This window comes from Penicillium rubens (genome assembly GCF_028828025.1).
Source record: "Penicillium rubens strain IBT 27055 chromosome Unknown utg000002l_segment0_segment0, whole genome shotgun sequence".
Lineage (NCBI taxonomy): Eukaryota > Fungi > Ascomycota > Eurotiomycetes > Eurotiales > Aspergillaceae > Penicillium > Penicillium rubens.
This window is the reverse complement of record NW_026890600.1, coordinates 1,220,211-1,241,315: the sequence shown is the minus strand read 5'-3', so window position 1 is coordinate 1,241,315 and position 21,105 is coordinate 1,220,211. Positions and strand designations below refer to the sequence as shown.

General features: G+C 49.2%; 9 protein-coding genes across 9 annotated transcripts; 4 read left to right on the top strand and 5 right to left on the bottom strand.

Annotated features, from left to right (window-relative positions):
* Positions 1 to 32: 32 nt before the first annotated feature.
* Positions 33 to 1,364, bottom strand: N7525_002923 (SNG1 family protein; the record flags this gene model as incomplete). The annotated part of the gene is made up of 1 exon (XM_002559620.1): positions 33 to 1,364. The coding sequence occupies one exon, from the start codon at positions 1,362 to 1,364 to the stop codon at positions 33 to 35; it is 1,332 nt and encodes a 443-aa protein (XP_002559666.1).
* Positions 1,365 to 2,673: 1,309 nt separating this feature from the next.
* On the bottom strand, positions 2,674 to 5,425 carry facB (C6 transcription factor FacB/Cat8; the record flags this gene model as incomplete). The annotated part of the gene is made up of 3 exons (XM_002559621.1): positions 2,674 to 3,879; positions 3,936 to 4,885; positions 4,939 to 5,425. The coding sequence occupies 3 exons, from the start codon at positions 5,423 to 5,425 to the stop codon at positions 2,674 to 2,676; spliced, it is 2,643 nt and encodes an 880-aa protein (XP_002559667.1).
* Positions 5,426 to 7,533: 2,108 nt separating this feature from the next.
* On the bottom strand, positions 7,534 to 9,344 carry N7525_002921 (SET domain-containing protein; the record flags this gene model as incomplete). Its single annotated transcript, XM_002559622.2, has 5 exons — positions 7,534 to 7,620; positions 7,695 to 8,274; positions 8,334 to 8,860; positions 8,927 to 9,276; positions 9,305 to 9,344. 5 exons carry the CDS (start codon positions 9,342 to 9,344, stop codon positions 7,534 to 7,536), a joined length of 1,584 nt encoding a protein of 527 aa, XP_002559668.2.
* A 73-nt stretch (positions 9,345 to 9,417) lies between these two features.
* Positions 9,418 to 9,834, top strand: N7525_002920 (uncharacterized protein; the record flags this gene model as incomplete). Its single annotated transcript, XM_002559623.1, has 1 exon — positions 9,418 to 9,834. The coding sequence occupies one exon, from the start codon at positions 9,418 to 9,420 to the stop codon at positions 9,832 to 9,834; it is 417 nt and encodes a 138-aa protein (XP_002559669.1).
* A 207-nt stretch (positions 9,835 to 10,041) lies between these two features.
* N7525_002919 (Ygr210 GTPase family protein) lies at positions 10,042 to 11,868 on the bottom strand (the record flags this gene model as incomplete). The annotated part of the gene is made up of 10 exons (XM_061212535.1): positions 10,042 to 10,068; positions 10,125 to 10,245; positions 10,295 to 10,474; positions 10,531 to 10,736; positions 10,787 to 10,998; positions 11,055 to 11,086; positions 11,142 to 11,235; positions 11,292 to 11,650; positions 11,714 to 11,739; positions 11,833 to 11,868. 10 exons carry the CDS (start codon positions 11,866 to 11,868, stop codon positions 10,042 to 10,044), a joined length of 1,293 nt encoding a protein of 430 aa, XP_061069556.1.
* Positions 11,869 to 12,845: 977 nt separating this feature from the next.
* On the top strand, positions 12,846 to 13,237 carry N7525_002918 (uncharacterized protein; the record flags this gene model as incomplete). The annotated part of the gene is made up of 2 exons (XM_002559626.2): positions 12,846 to 12,959; positions 13,016 to 13,237. The coding sequence occupies 2 exons, from the start codon at positions 12,846 to 12,848 to the stop codon at positions 13,235 to 13,237; spliced, it is 336 nt and encodes a 111-aa protein (XP_002559672.1).
* Positions 13,238 to 13,734: 497 nt separating this feature from the next.
* On the bottom strand, positions 13,735 to 16,737 carry N7525_002917 (uncharacterized protein; the record flags this gene model as incomplete). The annotated part of the gene is made up of 1 exon (XM_002559627.2): positions 13,735 to 16,737. The coding sequence occupies one exon, from the start codon at positions 16,735 to 16,737 to the stop codon at positions 13,735 to 13,737; it is 3,003 nt and encodes a 1,000-aa protein (XP_002559673.1).
* Positions 16,738 to 17,730: 993 nt separating this feature from the next.
* Positions 17,731 to 19,110, top strand: N7525_002916 (aminotransferase class I/II-fold pyridoxal phosphate-dependent enzyme; the record flags this gene model as incomplete). The annotated part of the gene is made up of 3 exons (XM_002559628.1): positions 17,731 to 18,496; positions 18,552 to 18,694; positions 18,739 to 19,110. 3 exons carry the CDS (start codon positions 17,731 to 17,733, stop codon positions 19,108 to 19,110), a joined length of 1,281 nt encoding a protein of 426 aa, XP_002559674.1.
* A 942-nt stretch (positions 19,111 to 20,052) lies between these two features.
* On the top strand, positions 20,053 to 20,715 carry N7525_002915 (uncharacterized protein; the record flags this gene model as incomplete). The annotated part of the gene is made up of 1 exon (XM_002559629.1): positions 20,053 to 20,715. The coding sequence occupies one exon, from the start codon at positions 20,053 to 20,055 to the stop codon at positions 20,713 to 20,715; it is 663 nt and encodes a 220-aa protein (XP_002559675.1).
* Positions 20,716 to 21,105: the final 390 nt, after the last annotated feature.

Sequence of the window (21,105 nt, the reverse complement as noted above, 5' to 3'; positions counted from 1 at the left end):
ACCAGCCAACTTCCACTTGGAAATCCCCCTGTTCAGGCAATATGACGAGCAATGTCCTCAACTGCGTCCCCATCTCGATCAAATTCCCGACGTGAGCTACCAACTGGCGTCACAGTCTCATTCGTTGTCGCATATTTTTCAGACTGGTTTTCCAGGCCTGCACGATCCAAGGCTTCCTGGGCAGCAACAGCAGTTCTGCAACGATATCGCATCGCATACACTGCAACGAGGACACCAACAATCCACCATGAGAACATTATAGGGAGCGCACGGTACAGCCGATTATTGCAGCCACCCGACCAGATCTGGATCAGGACCTCGTATGCCTCATGGGAGGGAAGGGCGTAACCCCAACGGAAGAACCCAGGACTCAGCTCAAATGGACTGATGGTGCTGGCAACATTGATTATGACCCATGTCAAAACAATAAACGGCATGAACTGAATCGGGATGAAAGCAGTCGTGATGTCGAAAAATAGGAAGTTGATGTGCATCAGAAGCCACATAGTGATCCAAGTCAGCACAAACTGACTTCCTTGTTGTCCCCAGGACTCTCTGAACGCCCATATATAGCCCGTCATCAACAGTGATCCCGTGAAGGTGTAGAGGGTGGAGGCAATGACGCGGATCAGGCCGTTGGCTTTCCAGGACAATTTAGTGAATGCGTCGAAATGGGTTGATATTCCGTTCAGGACCAACATGAAAAAGAACTGTTGGATGATTGGCATCACCATGGATACTGTGTTGTAGAAGACCCTTGGACCTTGTTCCGTGTCCTTGATGTTGATTTCTTCGGCATGGATGGGGTTGAGGAACGCTTGCAGGGTGGCTGCATTAGAGAGATCGGCGGATGCCACCACTGAAGATCCATTGTTGGCGTAGTACGTTGACCGTGTGGTTTCAATCAGTTTCAACATGTTGGAGTACACCGCGGCCTGCGAGAAAACCGGGTATCTCACCCCGTTCCAGATATAAGTGAGCGAGGTTTGCAGGCTGGACGCATTTGCCAGCGCCGACGCCAATCCGGCGGATCCATCCTCGGTGGTATAAATAGCCCCCCAGTAGTCACCGCGGCATACGGCTTCTCGGATATCCTCTGGTCGGGGATACTTGTTGGAAGGTTCCGACAGCAAGGTTGGGAATTCATCTGCTCGTAATTGGTGGTAGGCGTCTGACACTGACTTTCCAATGATACCGCCATCATAGTCAACATAAAGCACGTTGAAGTTGTGATAACGGGTGGTACTTCGGAACTGCGTTGCATAAAGATAGCACATGTTCCCTAAGAAAAGTATCTGAAGGAGAAGGGCCATGGTGATGACAGCTGGCAAAAGCCGAGGCCTGATCTCCTTCCATGCGCCCATTTTGGGATATGAGTTTGATTCGAATTTCATCCTAGGAGATGTAGGGTCGAGGAGATGAGGTGCAGACGTTCACTGAAGTACCCCTGAAGAGTGACATTTATAGGAATTCTCGGAAGCCGATCCCTGTGGTGTTTGCTGGCTGTGTATCCATGGATGTTTACGTTAGCTTGGTCACTCCAACTGGTTGCACCGTCCGAAGTATAACGATACCTCTGGACAATGGGACTACTTTAGGGGTCGACCAATCACATTGGTCAGACAGTCAATCAAGCTCCCGCTGAGTCAGCGGCACAACATCCCGTTCCCGAGGTCAGGGCTCGGACTAAACTGCGATTGGTCGCTCTTGATGCTCCGTACCTTATTATACCTTATACCTTATCCAGCAAAAGAAAATCATCTCCCATTATACGGGAGGACCAGTCTCACAGAGTAAGGCTAAGCTCATCGTAGCGGCTACACTAAAGATGTCTTCCTCATACGAGTGACGTAGTCCGGAACACATAGTACAACATAAACTGACTATGTGCAGCCATGTATCCCAGCAACAGCAATGTCCTTATATTTGATTTAATACTTACTCAATAGCTGTTGGTAAGGTTATCAATTCCAAGGCAATCAAAAAGTTGCAATACCAGTTGAAATTATAAGCTACCTAGGTTGAGATATATAACGGATAATTACTCAATCGTTCGACTTGTTATAGGTAGTTGGAGAAAGATAAATGATACTGCCACTATACCGGTCCCGGGCATAGCAAAACTTGTACTTGATATGGTATTATTTTTTGCCTAAAGGGAGTAATGAGACCGAATTCGGGAAGGGGCCGCTCGGGCAGAGGAAGCCACTACCCATATCGTTACATAGGCAGATATGCAGTCAAATGCTTGTAGGCGCCTCTTGTTCTGCAAAGTATATCGAGAGAGCACGTCAAGGTACCGGTTAGAATATCCTCACATGCAGCTCTATTCCTCGTGTAACTAGGATCAAAAGTGTTGTAATCATCATCAAATTCATATATACGCGATATCCTTGGCAGTGCCTATCCAAAAAAAAACCATAAATAACTATAATATATACCAGGCCAGGCATAGCAGCCATGGCAGACAAAAACAGGACATATTTCCCAAGCACAAGACAAGATCAAAGAGAGATAAAAAATAGCAGAGAAAACTCAAAGTCAAAGATAAAATAAACGCATATAAACGCCCTCATCCACAGGTATCATGAGAACAAAATATGAAGACGGAAAGCGATTTCAAAACCCAAACCCCTTCCGAGGAAAAAAAGACACTCAGCGCTACATAATTAGTCAGACGGCCAGGCGTCGGTCCCAGCCATTGACCAGAGAAAACTCATCGACCTCACCTTCACCATGCATAGCAAAAGCATGGAAAGGATCGATGGTCTTGACATCCTCAGGACAAACCTGAACATCAGCATATGGTGCCAGAGACTCCTCGGCACTCCCCATACTCTCGCTCGAATAGCTCAGAACGCTCTGCGCGGTATGTTCTGGCTGATGCACGAAGTCGCCACTACTGGCGGACCACGCCTCGGGCGAGAGGTCGTGGATATCGCTCTGCGGGTGATTGACTAGGGAGGTGTCGTTGGGTCTGCGATTGTATTCGGCTGCGATCGAGGCGAACGGGCCCGGGTCTTCGCCGCATTCTTTGCCGCCGTATATACCCGTAAAGATGTTGGAGTACCCGCGGTCCATGTCGCTCAACACATACTCCCAATCGGCCATTGTGATTGCGCCAGCTGTGGGATCGGAGGGCTCAGAACAGGACATAGAGCGTGGGTGGTCGTAGCCCAAGGATGTGGATAAGTGGGGGTCTGAGGGTAGGTCCAAGGGGGAGTGACCTTTGTCGTTGAGGTAGAGTGGAGCGGGGAGCTGGTCAGGTTGAGAGACGGGCAGGCTGCTCCAGCTAGGGGATCGGAGCGACTGGGGAATAACTGGGGGTGTGGTTCCGGAGATGGTGTTCCGGCGAGAGGACTGCGGGGATGGTTGGGTTGGAGGCTGCTTATCACGGGTGGAGCAGGCGATGAGGCGAGACTTCAAGGCCTGCAAGTGCTTCTTGGGGGATTTGCTCGGCTTCTGTGTTGGCGCTACCATCTCCTGGTGCTGCTGCTTGCCCACTGATGGGCGTCGTCCACCATCCAGTGAAACCAGAGTGTTGGACAGCGTGCCGAATTCAGCAGCGGCCGCACTCGACTCCGATTGGAGGTATTGCATGGCAGTTCCGAGTAGCTTCTGGCTATCCTTGGCCAATTTGCTATCGTTGTTGACATCAAGCATTTGCCAAAGAAGTCCAAGACCGGAAAAGAATATAAGCTCCTTTCTGTTGATACAAACGGAGAGACACAAGCGCCTCTCTTCGAGAAGCTCAAGAATCTGAATGATATGCTTCGCCGAATCGGACAGCGCGAGGATAGACGCAGACCGAAGGTTCTCGTCAGCGTAGCAGACAGCCGGGCGATGTATCAAAGATCGAATGAAATAGTACACAAGTGACTATAGAAGGTCAGTATTTTCTTGCAGAACATTTAAGACTCCATGCTGCGACTTACCAGGAGCGGTGACCGGCTACTCGTGACGTTCGTGCTAGGCTTGTCCTGACTGAACTCGAGACGAAGGTGTGGGGGCAGCGTGTGAAGCCACTCATCCAATTGCCCTGCCACCGAGCGCATCTTCGAAACACACACATCGTAGCCAGATTTCGAAGGGAACAGATCGTCCAAAGCCTTGTTCAAGATCCTTGCAGCTCCAAAGAGAGCAATGGCGCTGGAAATGCGAGTGGATTCGCCAGGTAGGGTCGGCAAAAACCCTGTTTCTGTGACATTCTCATCGTCCACATCAACCGGATACTCAGTCTCGATATCCTCTTCGCGCAGCAGGACAGGTAGTCCAGTAAACACGGAGCAGAATCTGTCAAGCACATATTGCGACCAGAAGACCTTCTTACGAGTCTCGTCGTCGAGAGGGTTGCCCGAGCTTTCTTGGTTTTCATGCATGCCCAGTTGATGGCAAATATCCACACCAAGAGCACGGTAGCGAAGCAATGTGCGGTAGTCGCCTTTGGTTATGCAGTAGATCTGACCAAGAACAAAGCACTGTAGGCTGGAAACCGACGTTTCACTCGAGAAGGAATCAAGCGTGGCCGACCAGTTCTCTTCGAAGAAAGTTGGATCTTGGTTGGTTCGCGACGTTGATGAAAGGGCAGCAATACCAAAAATCAGGTTCAACTGTGCCATCACATGGGCATTGCGCTGCAGAGTTTCTGTATTGTTGAGATACTGTTCGTAAGCTTTCAGAATGGTTGGGCGATGTACCACAGGGTACAGTGGCGCCCATTCTTGGAAGAAGATGTTGATCAGCTGGTCCGACACCAAGCGGGGTGGTGTTTTCACAGCCTGGTTGGGGGCACCCTGGACCACCGAGGTAGCCAAGGACGTGAGCGCCCCTGTGGGTATCTTCGTTGCTGATTTACCCTCACTGACTAGCTTGTGGGTGAAGACATCTGTGCATGTAAGTTGATTGCTTCCATTTGTGAAAGGGAAACGCATAACATACCAGCAAATCCCTGGTTGCTAGAAAATCCGATGAAAGGGTTCTGCGACTTCTGGGATGGTCGGGTCGTTAATCGCTCTACATGAAACATGCCATCCGATGAATCCGAAGTGTTCGACTTCGCTGTCGCAGAAGCAGAAGGAGACCGAACAGAGGCGGCTCGTTGCGGCGGCGTAAATGAATGTATCCGGGACAAGACATCGATCTTCTCGTCCTTCTCGTCTAACAGGTCCTTCAAGTCTTTAACTTCACTTTCTAGAGACCTGACTCGTTCTTCTAGCGACTCGGTATATCCACGTGGGAAGGCGCGGCGGCTCAATTTGTCGCTGGTGCGGCACTCGAAGCCCACGTTGGCACATTGCGAGCAGCAAGGTCGAACACCGTCACAGCGTATTTTCTTACTTCGGCATCGGTCACAGGCTTGGGCAATACGGCTCGTTGTGCCAGTGCCACCGACCTTGATCACTTTCATAGGCAAGATACCAGGCATGTTGTGCAGAAGGGGCACACGGGCCGCCGATGTTAAGTTCGTTGTATTTGGAAGGCGCCAGAAGTGTAAGCACAACACTCCATATAAAATTATTGATTCGAAGATATGCAACTGAAGAAATCCCCAGTTTGAATAAGACAAGTATGCTGTATGCAGAAAGAAGCCTAAAAACATGGGGGGGGGGCGACTTCGGGAAGATGGGGTCACGCCAATGCTGAGTCAGTTGAAAGTGGGGACTGCTGACCATCCTCTGGCGCCAATAAACTCGTCGTTGTATCGCCGGTAATTGGTATTAATTGCGTACCGACTCCGTTCACTTGGCCTGGAGTCATTATTGGACCCGATTTTTTGACTATTTCGAGGGGCGATACATCCTTCCCCGTGGACCGCTCAAACTCGCCCCGGATTTTTCCTGCAGGCCTCGATATTTCTTCTGTTTGATTGTTGGACCCGATCCTCCCGGTCCCCGCACTCCACATTCCACAACTCTTTGACTGGTATGGCAGTGTCTACGGAGTAAGATGGCAATGTATATTGGCTTCAATGGCAAAATGACGCCTCTATTCGGGGACATGTGCTCTGGATTCAGTATTTAGATAGACTTTTTGAGGGCTACATCTGCTACCTCAAGCGCAGGCGGATCCAACCCGGTTGCGGTAACTGGGCCGATTCCGATTTCCTCCCCCCGGCGGTTCTGAAGAGCGTGTCTACCTACTACATACGTTGGCTTAATAGGCCTAGTATTACATTTGTTCCGATGATCGGCCGCTGTGCATAGTCAAATTCGTCTCAATTTCCCACTAAGACAAAAAGGTAACACCGCGATCCTTCCAATAATGAAACACACCGGACGTATAGTAGGTACATATGTACGTAATTTGTACACGAAATACCATCTTAGTCGTTGACCACGCTAGGTCTTGCTGAAGTCATGACGGAAATAAGGTCCAAAATCGCTGAGAAAAGCCGTGAAATCCCCAGGATCTTGAAGGTTTAAATCCACAGTGAAGTAATACAGACCTCACTACATACAGTGGCGAACCGTTCGCGGAGGATGGAACGCGGGGAAACAACTGGAGAGTTTCAAATGTAAATTATATTACTAGCTCCACCTGGGCACCTATCAGCTGCATGGATTAGTTGTCATCATAGCCCAACCTACCTAGGTAAGACGCGGGAAATAGTTCAATGTTTAATATCGAATCAGTACTCCGTACAACCTCTCGTATTTATGGTAACGTGAAGGAAAGCCCGTTTTGTTCCGCTCAGCGAGTTTTGTCCGAGAGATGAGCGAACCATGGTTTGCAAGTTAATAGCCCCACTAGGCTCCGGTCTGTTGGATTCGCGATCTACGGCTGTGTCTCTGCGCTCCACTGTGTCCAATACCGCATCTCTCAATATTGGTCGTTTCGAATTGTAGGCAAAAGTATGATCTACCTCTGGCATACCGATCAACGTCACTGGTGCTCCCTGATTCGCTGCGAAAATGCCATCTACCGCGTCCTTGGCCAATCTGGTGGATATCGGAATCGGCGTTCCTGCAACTGGCTTCCCCCGCATGCACATCCCAACCCCCATATGTAGATCATGTTCCAAGGTTGTTCTCAACCCCTTTTACAACTCCATCCCTGGTCATGGAGAAGTGCTATGCAAGGTTACACCATTTTGTGCCATTTTCTTCCGTATACGTACGTGTAGGTATAAAGCTGAGAAGGGGACACCATATCTAAAAATGACACCCAAGATGAATATCAGAGAAGACTTAGGAGACTACCAAAAAGACACGAAAAGGGCATAAGCCGCCAACTGTTCTATAATTTTGGACTTGGATCGTCATAAGTGTGAACCCCCTGTCTTTTCGTCATGATTGAACGCTAGTAGCGCCTACACATGGAATAACTCGATGCGCTATGGGGGTGTGGGGCTCGCAACTTTCTTTTTTTCTTGAGATGATCTGGCGGGAACTGGGCTTGCTGCCGCCTGCTAACCTACCAAAAATTTGGGCATTAAGTGGATATTAAGGAATGCTCCGGATGTTCCAACATGTCCGTGAAGATAGCATTGTGATCCTAGCGTGTCTTCATCAGACCCATCAACAAGATTTGGCATCATGAAAAGTCTTCGGCTTCGTCCAACTCGGCTGTCTGTGCACTGAAATACTCTGCCACCGTTTTAGAAGCCAGTAGCTCCGTTCTCTGTTTCATGGTCAGTTGCGGAAAATGAGAAACGAGATGACCCCTTGACACACGCGACACGTTGGATCACTTACCTGTTTTATTAATTCCTCAACAGCTTTCTCCAGCAGCTCCCCTTCCAAGGTGCGGAATCGGGCAATAGAGGTGAAAATCCCAGGTCGGAACACAGAATCCAAAGTCGCTTTGTCCTCTTGCATACTCGAGATAATCTCCCCAGTCTCCTGGAGAAGAGCGAGCTGTGTCTCAAGCCGCTCTACAAGCAGCACCGCAGCGCGTAGCTGGAAAATGTCCCACAAGGGATCAACAGCGAGAAGCTCGCGGAGATGACTGGCTGATTGGATCTTTTCGCCTTTCCAGGTCGTTTCCAGCTCCCGACCGCCGTCGGTTGTCTGTGCGATCCCGAAGTGAAGCCCGTCTTCTTCGTTCACACATGCTATCCACACAAGCCCACTTTCCCATGTTACTTCTTCGGAGCCCTCAACAGACGAAATTCGAATCCCAGAATTGTTTTGGCAGAACATCCTCTTTGCGAGGCCGAGAGGATCATCCTCGGGAATATCTAGATTGAGGAATATTTCCCGTGCGTCCGTCGTGCCGCCTTCCAGAAATCCATAGGAAAACATCATTTCAGATACAGGCTTTCCGTCTCCGTACCTGCCGTGCAATGTGTCAGCCAAGACTCAGTAACCACGTTCACCGTATAGGAACCTCACGAAATCGTAACCTCTTCTCCAGGCTGGAGAGCCTTTACCCATCGTAGCTGAAGAACCGCGTTCCGCTCCGAGTCTGCATCGTACAGCGCCTTGACTCCATCACCGGAGCCATGATTGGCCATGTCAATACAAGGCACCATTGACAGGCCACTGCCGGGTAGGTCCAGCATGCGTGACCGATAAGCAGCGTCGACATATTTCCAGTCATCAATTGTCAGCGCGCCGGTCTTCTCATCCCACCAGCTCCGCTGACACCACGCAATACCCTCCGTAGCCTGGCGTAGCTGTTCAAACTCCCGCTCAAGGGATGCAAATTTCGCGTCCAAAGCTTCCGTAAGAGACGTGCCTCGAAGGAGCTCTTGTTCCTCGGCGGTGTAGAAGGTGGGCAGAGGGAACGATGGAGGCAGGAACCTCACGTATTCGGTCCAGGGATTGGAGATACCAATGGTCTCGTTTGCTGAGCGCAGATCGGGGCTGCTATGGGATAGTTGAATGAGCAAGAATATGAGGATTGCTCCTCTAGCTGTCTGTGTATCTTAGTTGGCTTCCCTCATTGTAATGTAGCTAGATTGGGGGGGATGAGCAGCGCATACCCTTCCAAAGTCACCGATATTTTCCAGCACCTCGCGCAAATACCTGTCAGTTTTGGCATGGTTCTGGACTGTCTCCAGGGATAAAACCAATTCCGAGGGAACACGTAGAAGGATCTTGGGTTCTGCATCGTTTTCGCTGCTCATCTGCGCTTCTGTTGCGATGAGCGCACTGCCTTTGTCTCCGCCATGTCGATCAGATCCAAGCTTATGAACTGCGATGCCTTGGACGACAACCCCGTTGAGCCGCTGCCAAGCTGGCAGGGATTCGATCGGGATGTACTCGCGCTTCATTGTGATTGAATTGGAGGTTGGCGTTGTCCGCTCAAAATGCCGCCGATGACGATCGTTCCCTTATCGATAAGCCCGGCCGGCTCTTACCCTTTTTGGACAAGATCGCATTACAGCATGCGGACGTCATAGCGCCGAGTAGAAATAATCATGAAATCCGACCCTCTAGCTGTTCAAGTATTTACAATTACTGGCAATTTGCTATGCGCCATCACTGTATCTCTTCTGCTACGGCAATACTGCACGGCATGTCTGTTTCACGACAATCTTGGCGGGTCATCCTACCGTTACAGTCCGCCATACAACCGCTAGTTCTCCGTGCACCACTTGGGGTCCGAAATTACTCCATCTTTGAGGATTGGAAAGGAAGCTCAGCAGAGGAGCACATACGCAAGCGCTCTGAGAAAGGCGATACAGATGACGTACATTCAGAGGCAGCGGCCTCTGGCTTGAGGGAAAGGAGGGCAAACCAGGGTCTTGCAGATGAAACCAAGTCACAAGGAATGACGGAGAGGGGCGGGACCAAGTATGGAAAGAAGGCTAAAGAGGAACATCCCAAAGCGCCAGAGCCGGTCATTGGCATGAATGACGAGCGTCCAAAGGTCAGTTCATATGAATGATGGGAGAGTTCATGTTGCTGACTGCGTCTCTATCTTGCAGAAGGGGGGTTGAGTCAGATATCTTGTGGTGCGTTCTTCGAGCTCGATATTTAAGTGTCGATGCCCCAAAACTTTGTAATAATACAATCAGAGCAGAGAACGAGGTCATAAGACATTTCCATTACTAATGTCATATCATGGGATATGGCTGTACATAAAGGGACTTGCCTACCGACCGACCTTGAACGATAGGATCTGCAATGGTAATCAGTCAAATCAACCATATTCTGTAGTTTCGGTATGGCACTCACATCGTGTTTCCCAACTGCAACAATGTCATCCTCGGAGACTCGAGTTCCACCCACTCCCTCGACATAATTGATAGGTACGTCACCCATCACCTTTCGGGCGACATCGCCGACAGTGCTGTTTCTGTGAAGAGTTAGACAGGCTATGCCAGCTCGGAATAGGGAGCACTGACTTATTGACCAAAACGCAGTCGCGGAATACAGCAGTTCCAGTGCCAGAGTTAAATGTCGCCACGTTCCGGACGGGGAACACTGGTACAAGGCCCAGAAGCTCTGCCGCTCGGGAAAGACATTGGACGACTCCAGTAGATCCAAATCGATACAGCACCATGTCTTTCATGTTCTCAACCCGACTGAGAGAGCGAAGCCGTCAGCAAGGTTACAACTTTCCAATGAGCACTGAACATACGTTTTCAATTTTTCGTCCATCTCTTTGAGGCCTCCTCCATCTGGGTCGCCCATCTCGATCAAATCTTCTCGCGTATCGATAAACTCACTGCCTTCGACGTATTTGATGTAGTCCTGCTTTGCCAGCTTTCGGAGGAAAACCTCAGATATAGCGGAGCAAAGCACAATGCTTTTTGGATCTTGCATTTTCGCGATCTTGCTGATGTTCTGCAATTCTTGTCAGAATAATACGTTGGCCATCAGGCAGATCATCGTACCTTGTCTGCATCTGGGTGGTCGATCTTGTTCAAAGCGAACACTGTGGGGAATTTCTCGTCGATAAAAGCGTTAACAACAAGCTCTACCGTCTCATTTGACCAATCTTCCAGCGGCTCTTTTAAGGCAAGTTTATCCATAAATCGCGCAACGGTGGCATGGGTACTTCCGTAACCAGCAAACTGTTTCTGCAATGTGTCGATGGGGTTTGCCTCTGTAGTAAGAGTCAGTCCAGTGTCAGTGTAAATGGCGTTGCAAAAGTTCACTGACTCAACGCTTGATGTCTCCTCTTTATAGAACCCCTAAGGATAGATCAGCACTTGTCCCTCGTTCCATTCTTGGCACTCGCAAACGTACCACTTCTCCATCAGGTTTCCTAGCACCCATCGCACGATCTCCGATCGCAACCACTCAATGTCCACTGATGGATCATATCCTCGGGTAGCCTTTCCTGAGATATTTATCAACACACAATCCGTGCGGTCCAATGCGGCACACCCAACTTACCTTCAGCATCTGTAGTCCCACTCACATCCACAACATGAATCAGAGCATCCGCGTGACGCAGATCGTCCAAGAACTTGTTACCCAGTCCGCGACCCTGATGCGCGCCTGGCACAAGACCTGCGACATCTAACAATTCAATCGGCACGGAACGTCGCCCTTCGTAGCAGCCTCCGTAATTGGGCTGGCACCGATCTGAGACATTGTATCGCTGGCATGGGCATTCGATCTGGAGGTATCCGATGGCTCGCTGAGGGTCAATGGTTGTGAAGCTGTCGGGTGTCAACACGGCCTGCGTGATCAACTGCGATAAGGTGAAGATGCTCGTGTAGAGCAGTCGGGGCACACATACGGAAAGTTTCCTATTCAAAGAATAATTCATTAGGCCTCTGAGAGTGATCGTAACTGTCTTCGGGTTCACCTACCAACTTTGGAAGTTGCATCCGTCAAGCTGTTCAATGTTGTGGATTTTCCACTAGACGGCTGTATGCCCCTCGCACCTCCGATTAGTGGGGTGATGGAACAATGTAGGGGAACGGCATACCTTGCCCACCAGTCCAATCAGCGGATCTCGAGGCATATTGCAGGATAGATGTCTCGAAGAGCAAAATCTCCTCAGAATAGCAGAATGACCAGATTTACCAAGTCTCCACAGGCCTCGGACCTGACGGTCTTTCGATAAGAAACATTTTCTGCCGCGCCAAAAAGGAAGGCGGTCTTGTTGCTGGCCGCATGCTTTTATGCCACTTCAGGACGCCGACTACTCCTTCAACTTGCTGAAGCCCTTAGTTAGTGTACAAGGCGTCTATTCTCACTGTGTACAACCATTCTAGGATGAACGGAAGGTTGCAACTGGGGGTCCAGTTTGTTGGCTATAATTTACGCTGAAACACTGGTACTGATGCTTAAATTCCAGGTCTTTGCAAGGCTTCGTCAGGGTGCGCCACGGCTGTGCCGCACTCGAGATAGCCGATTGAGCAGACTCGAATTGTGTTCAGGATGATTCCCTCCACAATTCCAAGGTTACTACGTCGAATATTCCCGATCTCGGTTGAAATGTACTGACCAAGAGGTCTGTGAAAGATCGATGGACCGAGATCTATGCCATATACAATTGGTCTATGAAACCTCGACCGTCCTACTTCAGAACACTCATTAACTCCTCGACAGGCCTCGAGGTAAGGAGATATGCATAGCTTCCTGTCATGGAAGGAAATGAACAGCCTTGCCACCTCAGGCGGTCCCTAGACTATGACGCCAATCCCCGAGTTTTGTCCAGTTAGTTATTTCTGTTGACCCGAAGGCCTGGAATCTCCAATAGAGGCCAAATTCCAAGCAGGCCCCAGCCGTCTCTGGTGGGGAGAATATCCATGGCCCTGGATGCCATGTCGTCATTGTAGCAAACGTCACAACGTCTTGCCATCGACAATGAACATGGTAGATATATAAACACTCAGTTGCCTTGCCCGAAATGATACGCTTCAGATTCAAATTCATTTGCGCCACTTGTGATACTTAGTCTTCATATACACCACCACATTTACAACCAGACGCAAAATGTCTGACGCTACCTTCCACACCACCATGCAGGACCTCCGCAGGGCGGAGTCCAAACTTTCCTTGTGCCATAGTGGCAAAACCCCGGCAGACTCACACGTCTCTAGGATGAAGGTGAGTATCTGCAACGCAACATCAAGCAGAAAACAGATCACTAACATGTGCTCTAGTCTATCATCGACAAAAACACAGACATAGGCGCACAAATTGAGAAGGTTAAGGCTAACCTGCCTCTGCCTGATCAACCTCCAGTTGCCAGTGACTGGAACTCCCTTGACCAGCGTATTACAGGCGTTGGCTCTGGACGTTTAGAGTTTCCCCCTGATAACACTGGCCTGCGTGGGAGTTTGGCTCCCGGCAAGAGTGCTGATGAACTTGAGCTTGAACTTTAGGGTGCCGAGGGACTGGATCACCTCTGATGCTACGACAATTACCCGTGTATATGAATATGGTCATGTGTGCGATAGTCAGTTTTGTCAAGTCGTCACGAGTGACTGAGTGAATCTGAAAATTTTCATGCTTATTGACTGGTGTACTATCTTAGCATACAAGTGTGAAGCGGTGCAAGGATGAATGAATCAATGGAGATTGTATACTACCTATGTAATTCTAACACAGTACCTAGGTACAGTCATAATGAGGTAACCTCCCTGCTAATGTAGACCTCCGGGAAAAGCCTTCAGTGATGATTCCATGCCATTTCTATGCACCATGTTATCCTCAAGGCTGATAACAGCCGAGCGCTTGTCTGAGGCAAGGCTGTTCGAGCTTAATGACAGCGAAATCCTTCGTGAGTATATCGAAGGATTGGTTTCTGGTCTGCCAATGCTCCGCAAGGAGGCAATCCTTCGATATACTCACGAAGGTAGGCCTGACAAGAAAAAGCAAGTTATTTTCTGACATGGTAGAATCCCTTTCGATTCCAGAAGCTGATGGACTTCTCCAATAGTGTCACGTCGAATGGGGTGAATTCAATATCGGGATGGCCTTTCAACGCCTCGACCGTGTTATCACAGCGGTATACCGGCGAGTATTGACTTGCCTCCCAGCGCGTCAGCCGACCTAGCACCTTCTCCTGGAACATAGGCATCAAAGGCGCCAAGGGCCCGTCTTCCGGCATCTTTGATAGTCGTTCCATCCACTCCTCGTAAGAAACGAGTTTAACATCGTACCCCGCCTCATTGAGCACAGCGCAGGTTCCTTCCACATCGACTGATTGCCGCACATCCGGAGCAAGCAAGCTGTAGGACTTGCCAAGATTCTTGTTATCGGATGCAATGTGCATAAGAGAGTCGATAACATAGTCAACGGTGACGTATTCCAGCCGCTGATCAATTCTCGGGAATGCCCCGAGCTGGATACATCCCACAATAAGCCGGGACAAGAAATCATCCGGATTATTGGTCCCCGTCTTGCTATCGCCAACAATAAACCCGGGTCTGTATATGGAAATAGGCAAACCCCGGTCTCTCATTCGGCGTACCATGGCTTCGGCTGTCCATTGACTCTGCGAGTACCCCAAATCATACCGAAGACAATGAATGTGACGCTCCAGCGGCTCGTCCTCGTAGAGTTCTTTGGTACCAAGAATACCACCAGTTGGACCCCACGCGTCGATGCTGGACATGTAGTGGAATGCTTTGCGACGACCAGCGGAAGCTAATCGGAGCGTGTTGCATGTCCCTTTCACATTGCTGATATAATGCTCGCGGTACGACTCGCAAAAGTTAACTTTTGCACCCAAGTGAAAGATCACTGAGGCCCAGTTCGCCAGCCAGGTAAACTCTTCAGTTCCCAAGCCAAGTTCGCGGTCCGCCAGATCGCCCTCCAGCACCAAGTGCTTCCGAGTCTGGTCAAATGCGCTAGGCCATAGGTCATACCGTTCCAGGGTCTGTTGGATCCGAGTAGCTGCGCTGAGACCTTTCTTGCGACGTGCTAGACAAGCAACTTGTTTCACAGAAGGTCTTTTCATGAGACGGCTTAGAAGGAGAGCCCCCACAATGCCAGTTGCGCCAGTGATAAAAACACGTCCTTCTGTGTCGGCCTCCCATTGAGGGACAAGCTCGATATCATCCACGAGGTCCACATCTTGCCTCCAGGTCGTTGCATCATCTGGTGCATTGCCATGGGCGCAATCCGTGGTGTCAATAAGACGCAGTAGTCTATCGAGCCTGGAATTCTTGTGCAAGTCTTCCATCGACACCAGAGTTCCAAGACGCTTCTGGATGATAGAAATGAGCGCTGCAGCTTGTAGTGAACTGCCCCCAATAACAAAGAAGTCATCGTCATCACAAACGTTGGGCACGTTGAGCAAATCTCTCCAGATACCCTGAAGCATTGCCCTTTTGTCCCTGGAGGTATTACCATGGACTGATGACTTCCCTTGAAGAGTCTCAAGCCTTAGTTGAATAAGCGCGTTTCGGTCCGCCTTTCCGTTTGGCGTCAATGGAAACTCAGCGATACGTTCAACAGCATTGGGCACCATATATACTGGGAGGAGTTCCCTCGTATATTCAAGTAAATGTTGTGGTTGAAACGACTCGCTTCCTACCACAAAGGCCACAAGTGCATGCGTTCCGTTCTCAGATAGCGGCGGTTGACGGACCACAACAACGGACTGAACGTCTCTATGTGAAAGCAAAGCACGTTCAATCTCGCCCAACTCCACTCGGAACCCGCCATGTTTCACCTGACTGTCAGTGCGTCCAATAAAATCCAGAAGGTTGGTGCCGTCGCGCCATTCAGCCATGTCACCTGTTCGATACAGACGGACAGTTCCCTCCCCCTGTAAGCCCAACCTTCTCCTCTCTAGATGAACAAAGCTTTGACTTGTCTTATTAGGCCAGTTCAAGTATCCGAGGGACTGCTGTGGTCCTCCGATATAGATCTCGCCTCGTGTTCCGCTATCACGGATGGGGTTTTGGTGCTCGTCTAATAGCACGAGTACCGTTTCACCCACTGCCCTACCGATACTGATTCTTTCCCGAGATGCCTCTTCTATCGTGACTTCAACCATGGTGGCTAATGTCGTACACTCAGTCGGGCCATATGTGTTCCAAAGGTATTGTGGTGGTCCATTATCCAGGACAGTCCTCATAGCACGCACATTGGCCACGTCTCCTCCATTGAAGACATGCCGCAATGAAGAAAACGCGGACGGATCCGCAAAGGCAATAATTTGGAATAGTGCAGCGGTCACGAATGTCACGGTCACGTTGTGAGACTTCAAGAAACTCCCGAAGGCACCGGGATCAGTGGCTGTCTTTCGAGGCATCACCACAATCGTAGCCCCGGAGATGAGTGTGACCCACATTTCGAATAGGCTTACATCAAATCCTGGATTGTTGAACGCAGTGACTCTATCAACTCTTCTCAAGGGTGTTGCGGGAGTCTTGGTCGCCATGTGCAAGATGCTCTCTGCGCGGATTTGGACTGGCTTAGGCTTTCCAGTTGACCTTGAGGTGAAAAGAACATGGCTTATCTCTGACCGGCTTTCAAAGTCTTCTGATACTAAATCGAGGGCGATCCGTCCCGAAATTGGCTGTACGTGTATGACCTCAAGATCATGCAGATACGCAGTGTCTTCTTCATCAACGAATACGCGTCTAACGCCACTATCACCTAGAAGCGCGATGATGCGACCCTTTGGAAGTGTTGGCTCGATAGGTACGCAAGTACCACCGGAGAGACGCACAGCTAGCTGTGCAACAATTTGATGGATTCCAGGGCCAAGCAAAATGCCAACCAGTTCACCGGAGACTACATCTCCAAGCGTGTGGGCTAGGTGAGAAGCTTCCGCGAGTAGCTCGGGATAGCTCAGAGACAGGTTTCCGTCCTCCACGGCTATCGAGTTCGGAGCATTCTTCGAGTGTTCGTATATAATCTTCTCCATTGCTATCGGCGATGAGGTAATAATTGTTTGATAATTTTGAGATAGTACTGGGGACGTACCGGTGTTGAAGTTGGCCATTCTTTAGAATATCAATGGCTTTATAGATGATAGAAAAACAAGTTTAATTTGCTTCTGCTCTTACAGTTCGCATTTGTCGCCACTCTCAGCCGCTGACCTTACACCAACACCTAGCATGGAGCAAGCTGCCCAGGTGGGAACCTGTTTCGACGAAGAATATGGGTCGGTACTGTTTTCCATTGCCATCGGTAACACCAGTAACTGCCGTGGGAGTTTGTATGCATGCAGAAAGACCCCAAAACCTCAATCACGATGTAATGACTTACGTCGCATGTTGGTATGAAGGCCCAGCAGGATTTGAAGTTCACATATCGTGCATATGTGTAGCCATGTTCAACCCCCAATGCAGTAATTTGGTGACTTAACCCTATCACATGACTCGTTATACACGCATAGAAATAGAAAAAATAAGTTCCTTCACACGAAATGAGTAAATGGCAAAACCAATCCACCATGCTTGGCGTCACATATCTCTCTTTTAGTGCAGGTACTGCGCCTCACACATGGATTTGACACAGAGAATGGATCACCTGCATGACAATGACATGAAGAAACCCAGATTAGGCAATCGAGCCACCTGTTTCCTTCGAACTGCATTAAGAGGCTCCTTTTAGGCTCTTTCTGGTAGGGCGGCGATTCGTCCTGGTTGGCCATTTCAGAGTAATGGAATGGGAATTATACACATGGGCCATATATACTTCGACCTCACTCATCCCCTTGACAGTTAAACTTCCAGGATATTCTATCTCGGAAAATGATCTTTCTCTCGTAGTACTCTCGGGTCAATATCTGTTGAAGGATCTTAATATATATAAGTAGCATGATTACGCCAAAAATTCTTGCATTACAGTTGAACAACTTGAGTCTAGAAGATTCCCTCAATTTATACTACAGGAGTCTACAAACACTACAATCATGGATGGCAAGAAAATCCTCTCCCAGAAGCTCCAGTTCGCATTGGACGAGCGTGATCGCGATAACAGATTGATCAGCCCTCCCGATCCATCTACCATTGCCCAAATGGTAGACTTCGGGTCAAATGATACGCTCTCGCTGACGACATCGGGGGCATTGACTAAATCTTTTGAGGACCAACTACGAAAAAATCCAGACTTCATTGTTGGAAGTACCTCGACACGCGTATTCGAAGGCACCACACAATATCTGAAAGAGCTTGAAGTTTATATGGCTCAGTTCCACAAGGCCGAGTCAGCTTTGTTCTTCAACTCTGGATATGATGCAAACGTCGCACTTTGGTCAACTATCCCACAGAATGGAGACTTCATCTTGTACGATCAGTATGTGCATGCAAGCATACACGATGGAATGAGACGTGGACGAGCTCAGACCATCATGTTTGCGCATAACGACTGTGCCTCCTTCCGTCATTGTTTGGAAAGCCTTCGTGACCAAAATCCTGGCATTGCGGATGGCAGCAATCTTGTTTTCGTGGCCCTGGAGTCCTTTTACAGCATGGACGGAGACGAAGCTCCTATCCATGAACTCCTTGAGATTGCCAAGACCACCCTTGCTAGAGGAAATTTTATTTTCTCGGTTGATGAGGCACATTCAAACGGTCTTCTTGGACCGAATGGCTCCGGATTCGTCACCCATCATGGACTCGAGAAGGAAATAGGCCTTCGTGTGCATACTTTTGGCAAAGCTTTAGGGTCAAATGGAGGTACAGTTACAACTTCCCCTTTGCCGTCACTCTATAGCCTAATTTAATCTTTTAGCCGTGGTACTGGCTGAACCGACTATCAAATTCAATCTCATCAACTATGCGCGGAGTGTCATCTTTTCCACAGCTCCTTCCTTCGTTGCGTTAGCTGCTGTCAAAGCTGGTTACGAACTTTTGGCCAGTGAAGATGGAGAAAGGGTACGTGCTTTCCTAGTCTACCAGAAGAAGGCTAACCCAATCAGCGCCGGCGGACCCTACAACAAAATATCCGGTACTTTCACAAGACCTTCCTCAGTCATCCTAAATGGGCTGCTATCAAAAAGGCAAAAATCATACAAATCCCGAATGAGAAGAGCTGGAAATCTGAAATACTCCAATCGCCTATCATTCCCTTAGTAACTCCGCCTAATGAGTCGACTGAGTTGGCCGGACATATGCACCGGGCTAAGTTCTGGGCCAACCCGGTGAGATACCCCATTGTCCCGAAAGGCATGGATCGAGTGCGAATCTCGATACACGTGGATAATACAAGAGAGCAGATTGAAGATGTGATCGAAGTCATCATGGAATGGGCAACGTACCGAGCTGAACAAACCAGGAAAGCCAGACTGTAGTGCGATTTATCACTGCCATTTTCGGTCATAACCCCCTAAGTGATGAGAGGGTTACCAGTTGAAGATGTGTCCAGTGTGAATGGGGGGCTTTGTCAGATCTAGTCAAAATGAAGATGTTAGGTAAATAATTACCTATGTGACTATGCACTTAGAGCTTGACCAAGTCATCTCAACAACAGTGGTATATAATCCTTGGCTTCTCCTTGTAGCCGAGTAATTTCTAGGTGGTGGTGCTTAGTCCCGGGGCCCTGGGCCCCCGCTTGGGGGTATCCACGGCCCCAGTGGCCCCCGTATGAGCAAAAAGCGGCAAGGGGTGGACACTAAAACGGAAATGGGAAGTCATCTCTGAAACCCGATGTATATCGACGACAAACATACAGTAGATGTAGCGTTACTGCCGAGACAAGCACAGATAGCATCTTTGTGTCTTCCAAGTTTACCTTCAACACAGTATGAAATGTTAAGGTCGACCGTCTATCGAGGGAAAAGGGTGTTTGTATTGTTTGCATGTCAGGTGTCTAGGCCTGACGTCAATTGCCTCTTCCTGGTAGCAACACCATCTTTTGCTCTGGAAGATGGATTTCGGACAAGTTCTGGATAAGCATGTGGCGTACTGATTTCCCTTTCGATGCCTTCTAGAAGCATCAATACATCAGAGAGGAGCTTATGCCCCACACCCTCCGCTCTATCGGCCAAGCAGAGTGTCAAGCATAACTAGCCGACGCGACTACGACTGGCCAACAAGATTAAGCTTGCATATATCTTGTTAATGCTCCTGGCGAACGTAAGTATGACATCAATGTGGTTTCTATGAGGGCATATACTTTCAATATGCGGTTCTTACTGCTTTCTTATATAGATATGCCACCACGGCCACATCTTTTCTGTCAGACATTTCTTCAGTAACCTTAACCTACCTCTTTAATTTCCCATCACATCATCATGGCAACCCAAGACGTCCCTATTTCTGCCGGCAGCAGTGGCACCAAAGTTACCACTGATCCTCGCGCGCAACAGCGCATCGAAGAACCGTCTGGCCCTATTACCAATGACTCACTTGCCGCCGAGTCCATCCGCGAAGGTGGCGGCTTCTCTGGCAACCGTGGCGCTGAGCCCATGGGCGTCGCAGGAAACCAATCCACAGTAACCAACACCAACATCTCCTCATCCATCAAGCTCCCCTCCGCCCAATACAGTGCTCGGCGCCAGGACCGTCACGAGGAACAAAAGTACCCCGAATGCGTGGTTGGCCAAGGCAACTTCCCTGGCACACACATGGACAACTCCGGGTACTGGGGTGGCTCAACTGCAGCCAAGAGAGAAATGGGCATCAAAGCTGGCGAATATTCTGCCGCCAGCGGCAGTGGAGGTGCCAGTCAGACTACCGGCGCGACCGACATTCAAGCGGGTGGCTTGCCCTCCGACGATGCGAGGAATGTTAGCTTCGACTCGGAAATTGGCAGCGACCAGGACCCTGGCCGTGATGCTATCAGGCAGTTCCAGCATGGCAATAACCACTCTGCTCATGAGTCTGCCCGTCCCCATCAGAAGGGTGTGGACACTTATACTATATATGAGCACCTGCAGAGTGACCAGCGCGCTTAAGTCTCCCTGATTTGAAATTTGCCCTATATGTTTTATCTTTCTATTTGGGGAATTGAAGTGAGCGTACTTTGACTTGGCTTGGCCTGATGCTGGGGTTATGATGAAACTATCGGTTATGATTTAAATCGCCTATGTACCATAGCACAATGAAATATGTATGATCGTTACAATCCTTTTTCATCTTGTATTCCATATCAATCTCCAGCTAGGCCCCACTTAGGCATTCTCACTCTATTCATTGCGTCGTACACGACCTTTTCCCTTTTGGTGGAATATTAGTAGGATTGCATTACCTCCTTGTCAACAACACACCTCTGGTATATAATTGCTACAAATCTATTGACAGGAAGAAAAGTAAGAATTGATTGATCAGCGATGTACATGTGGGAT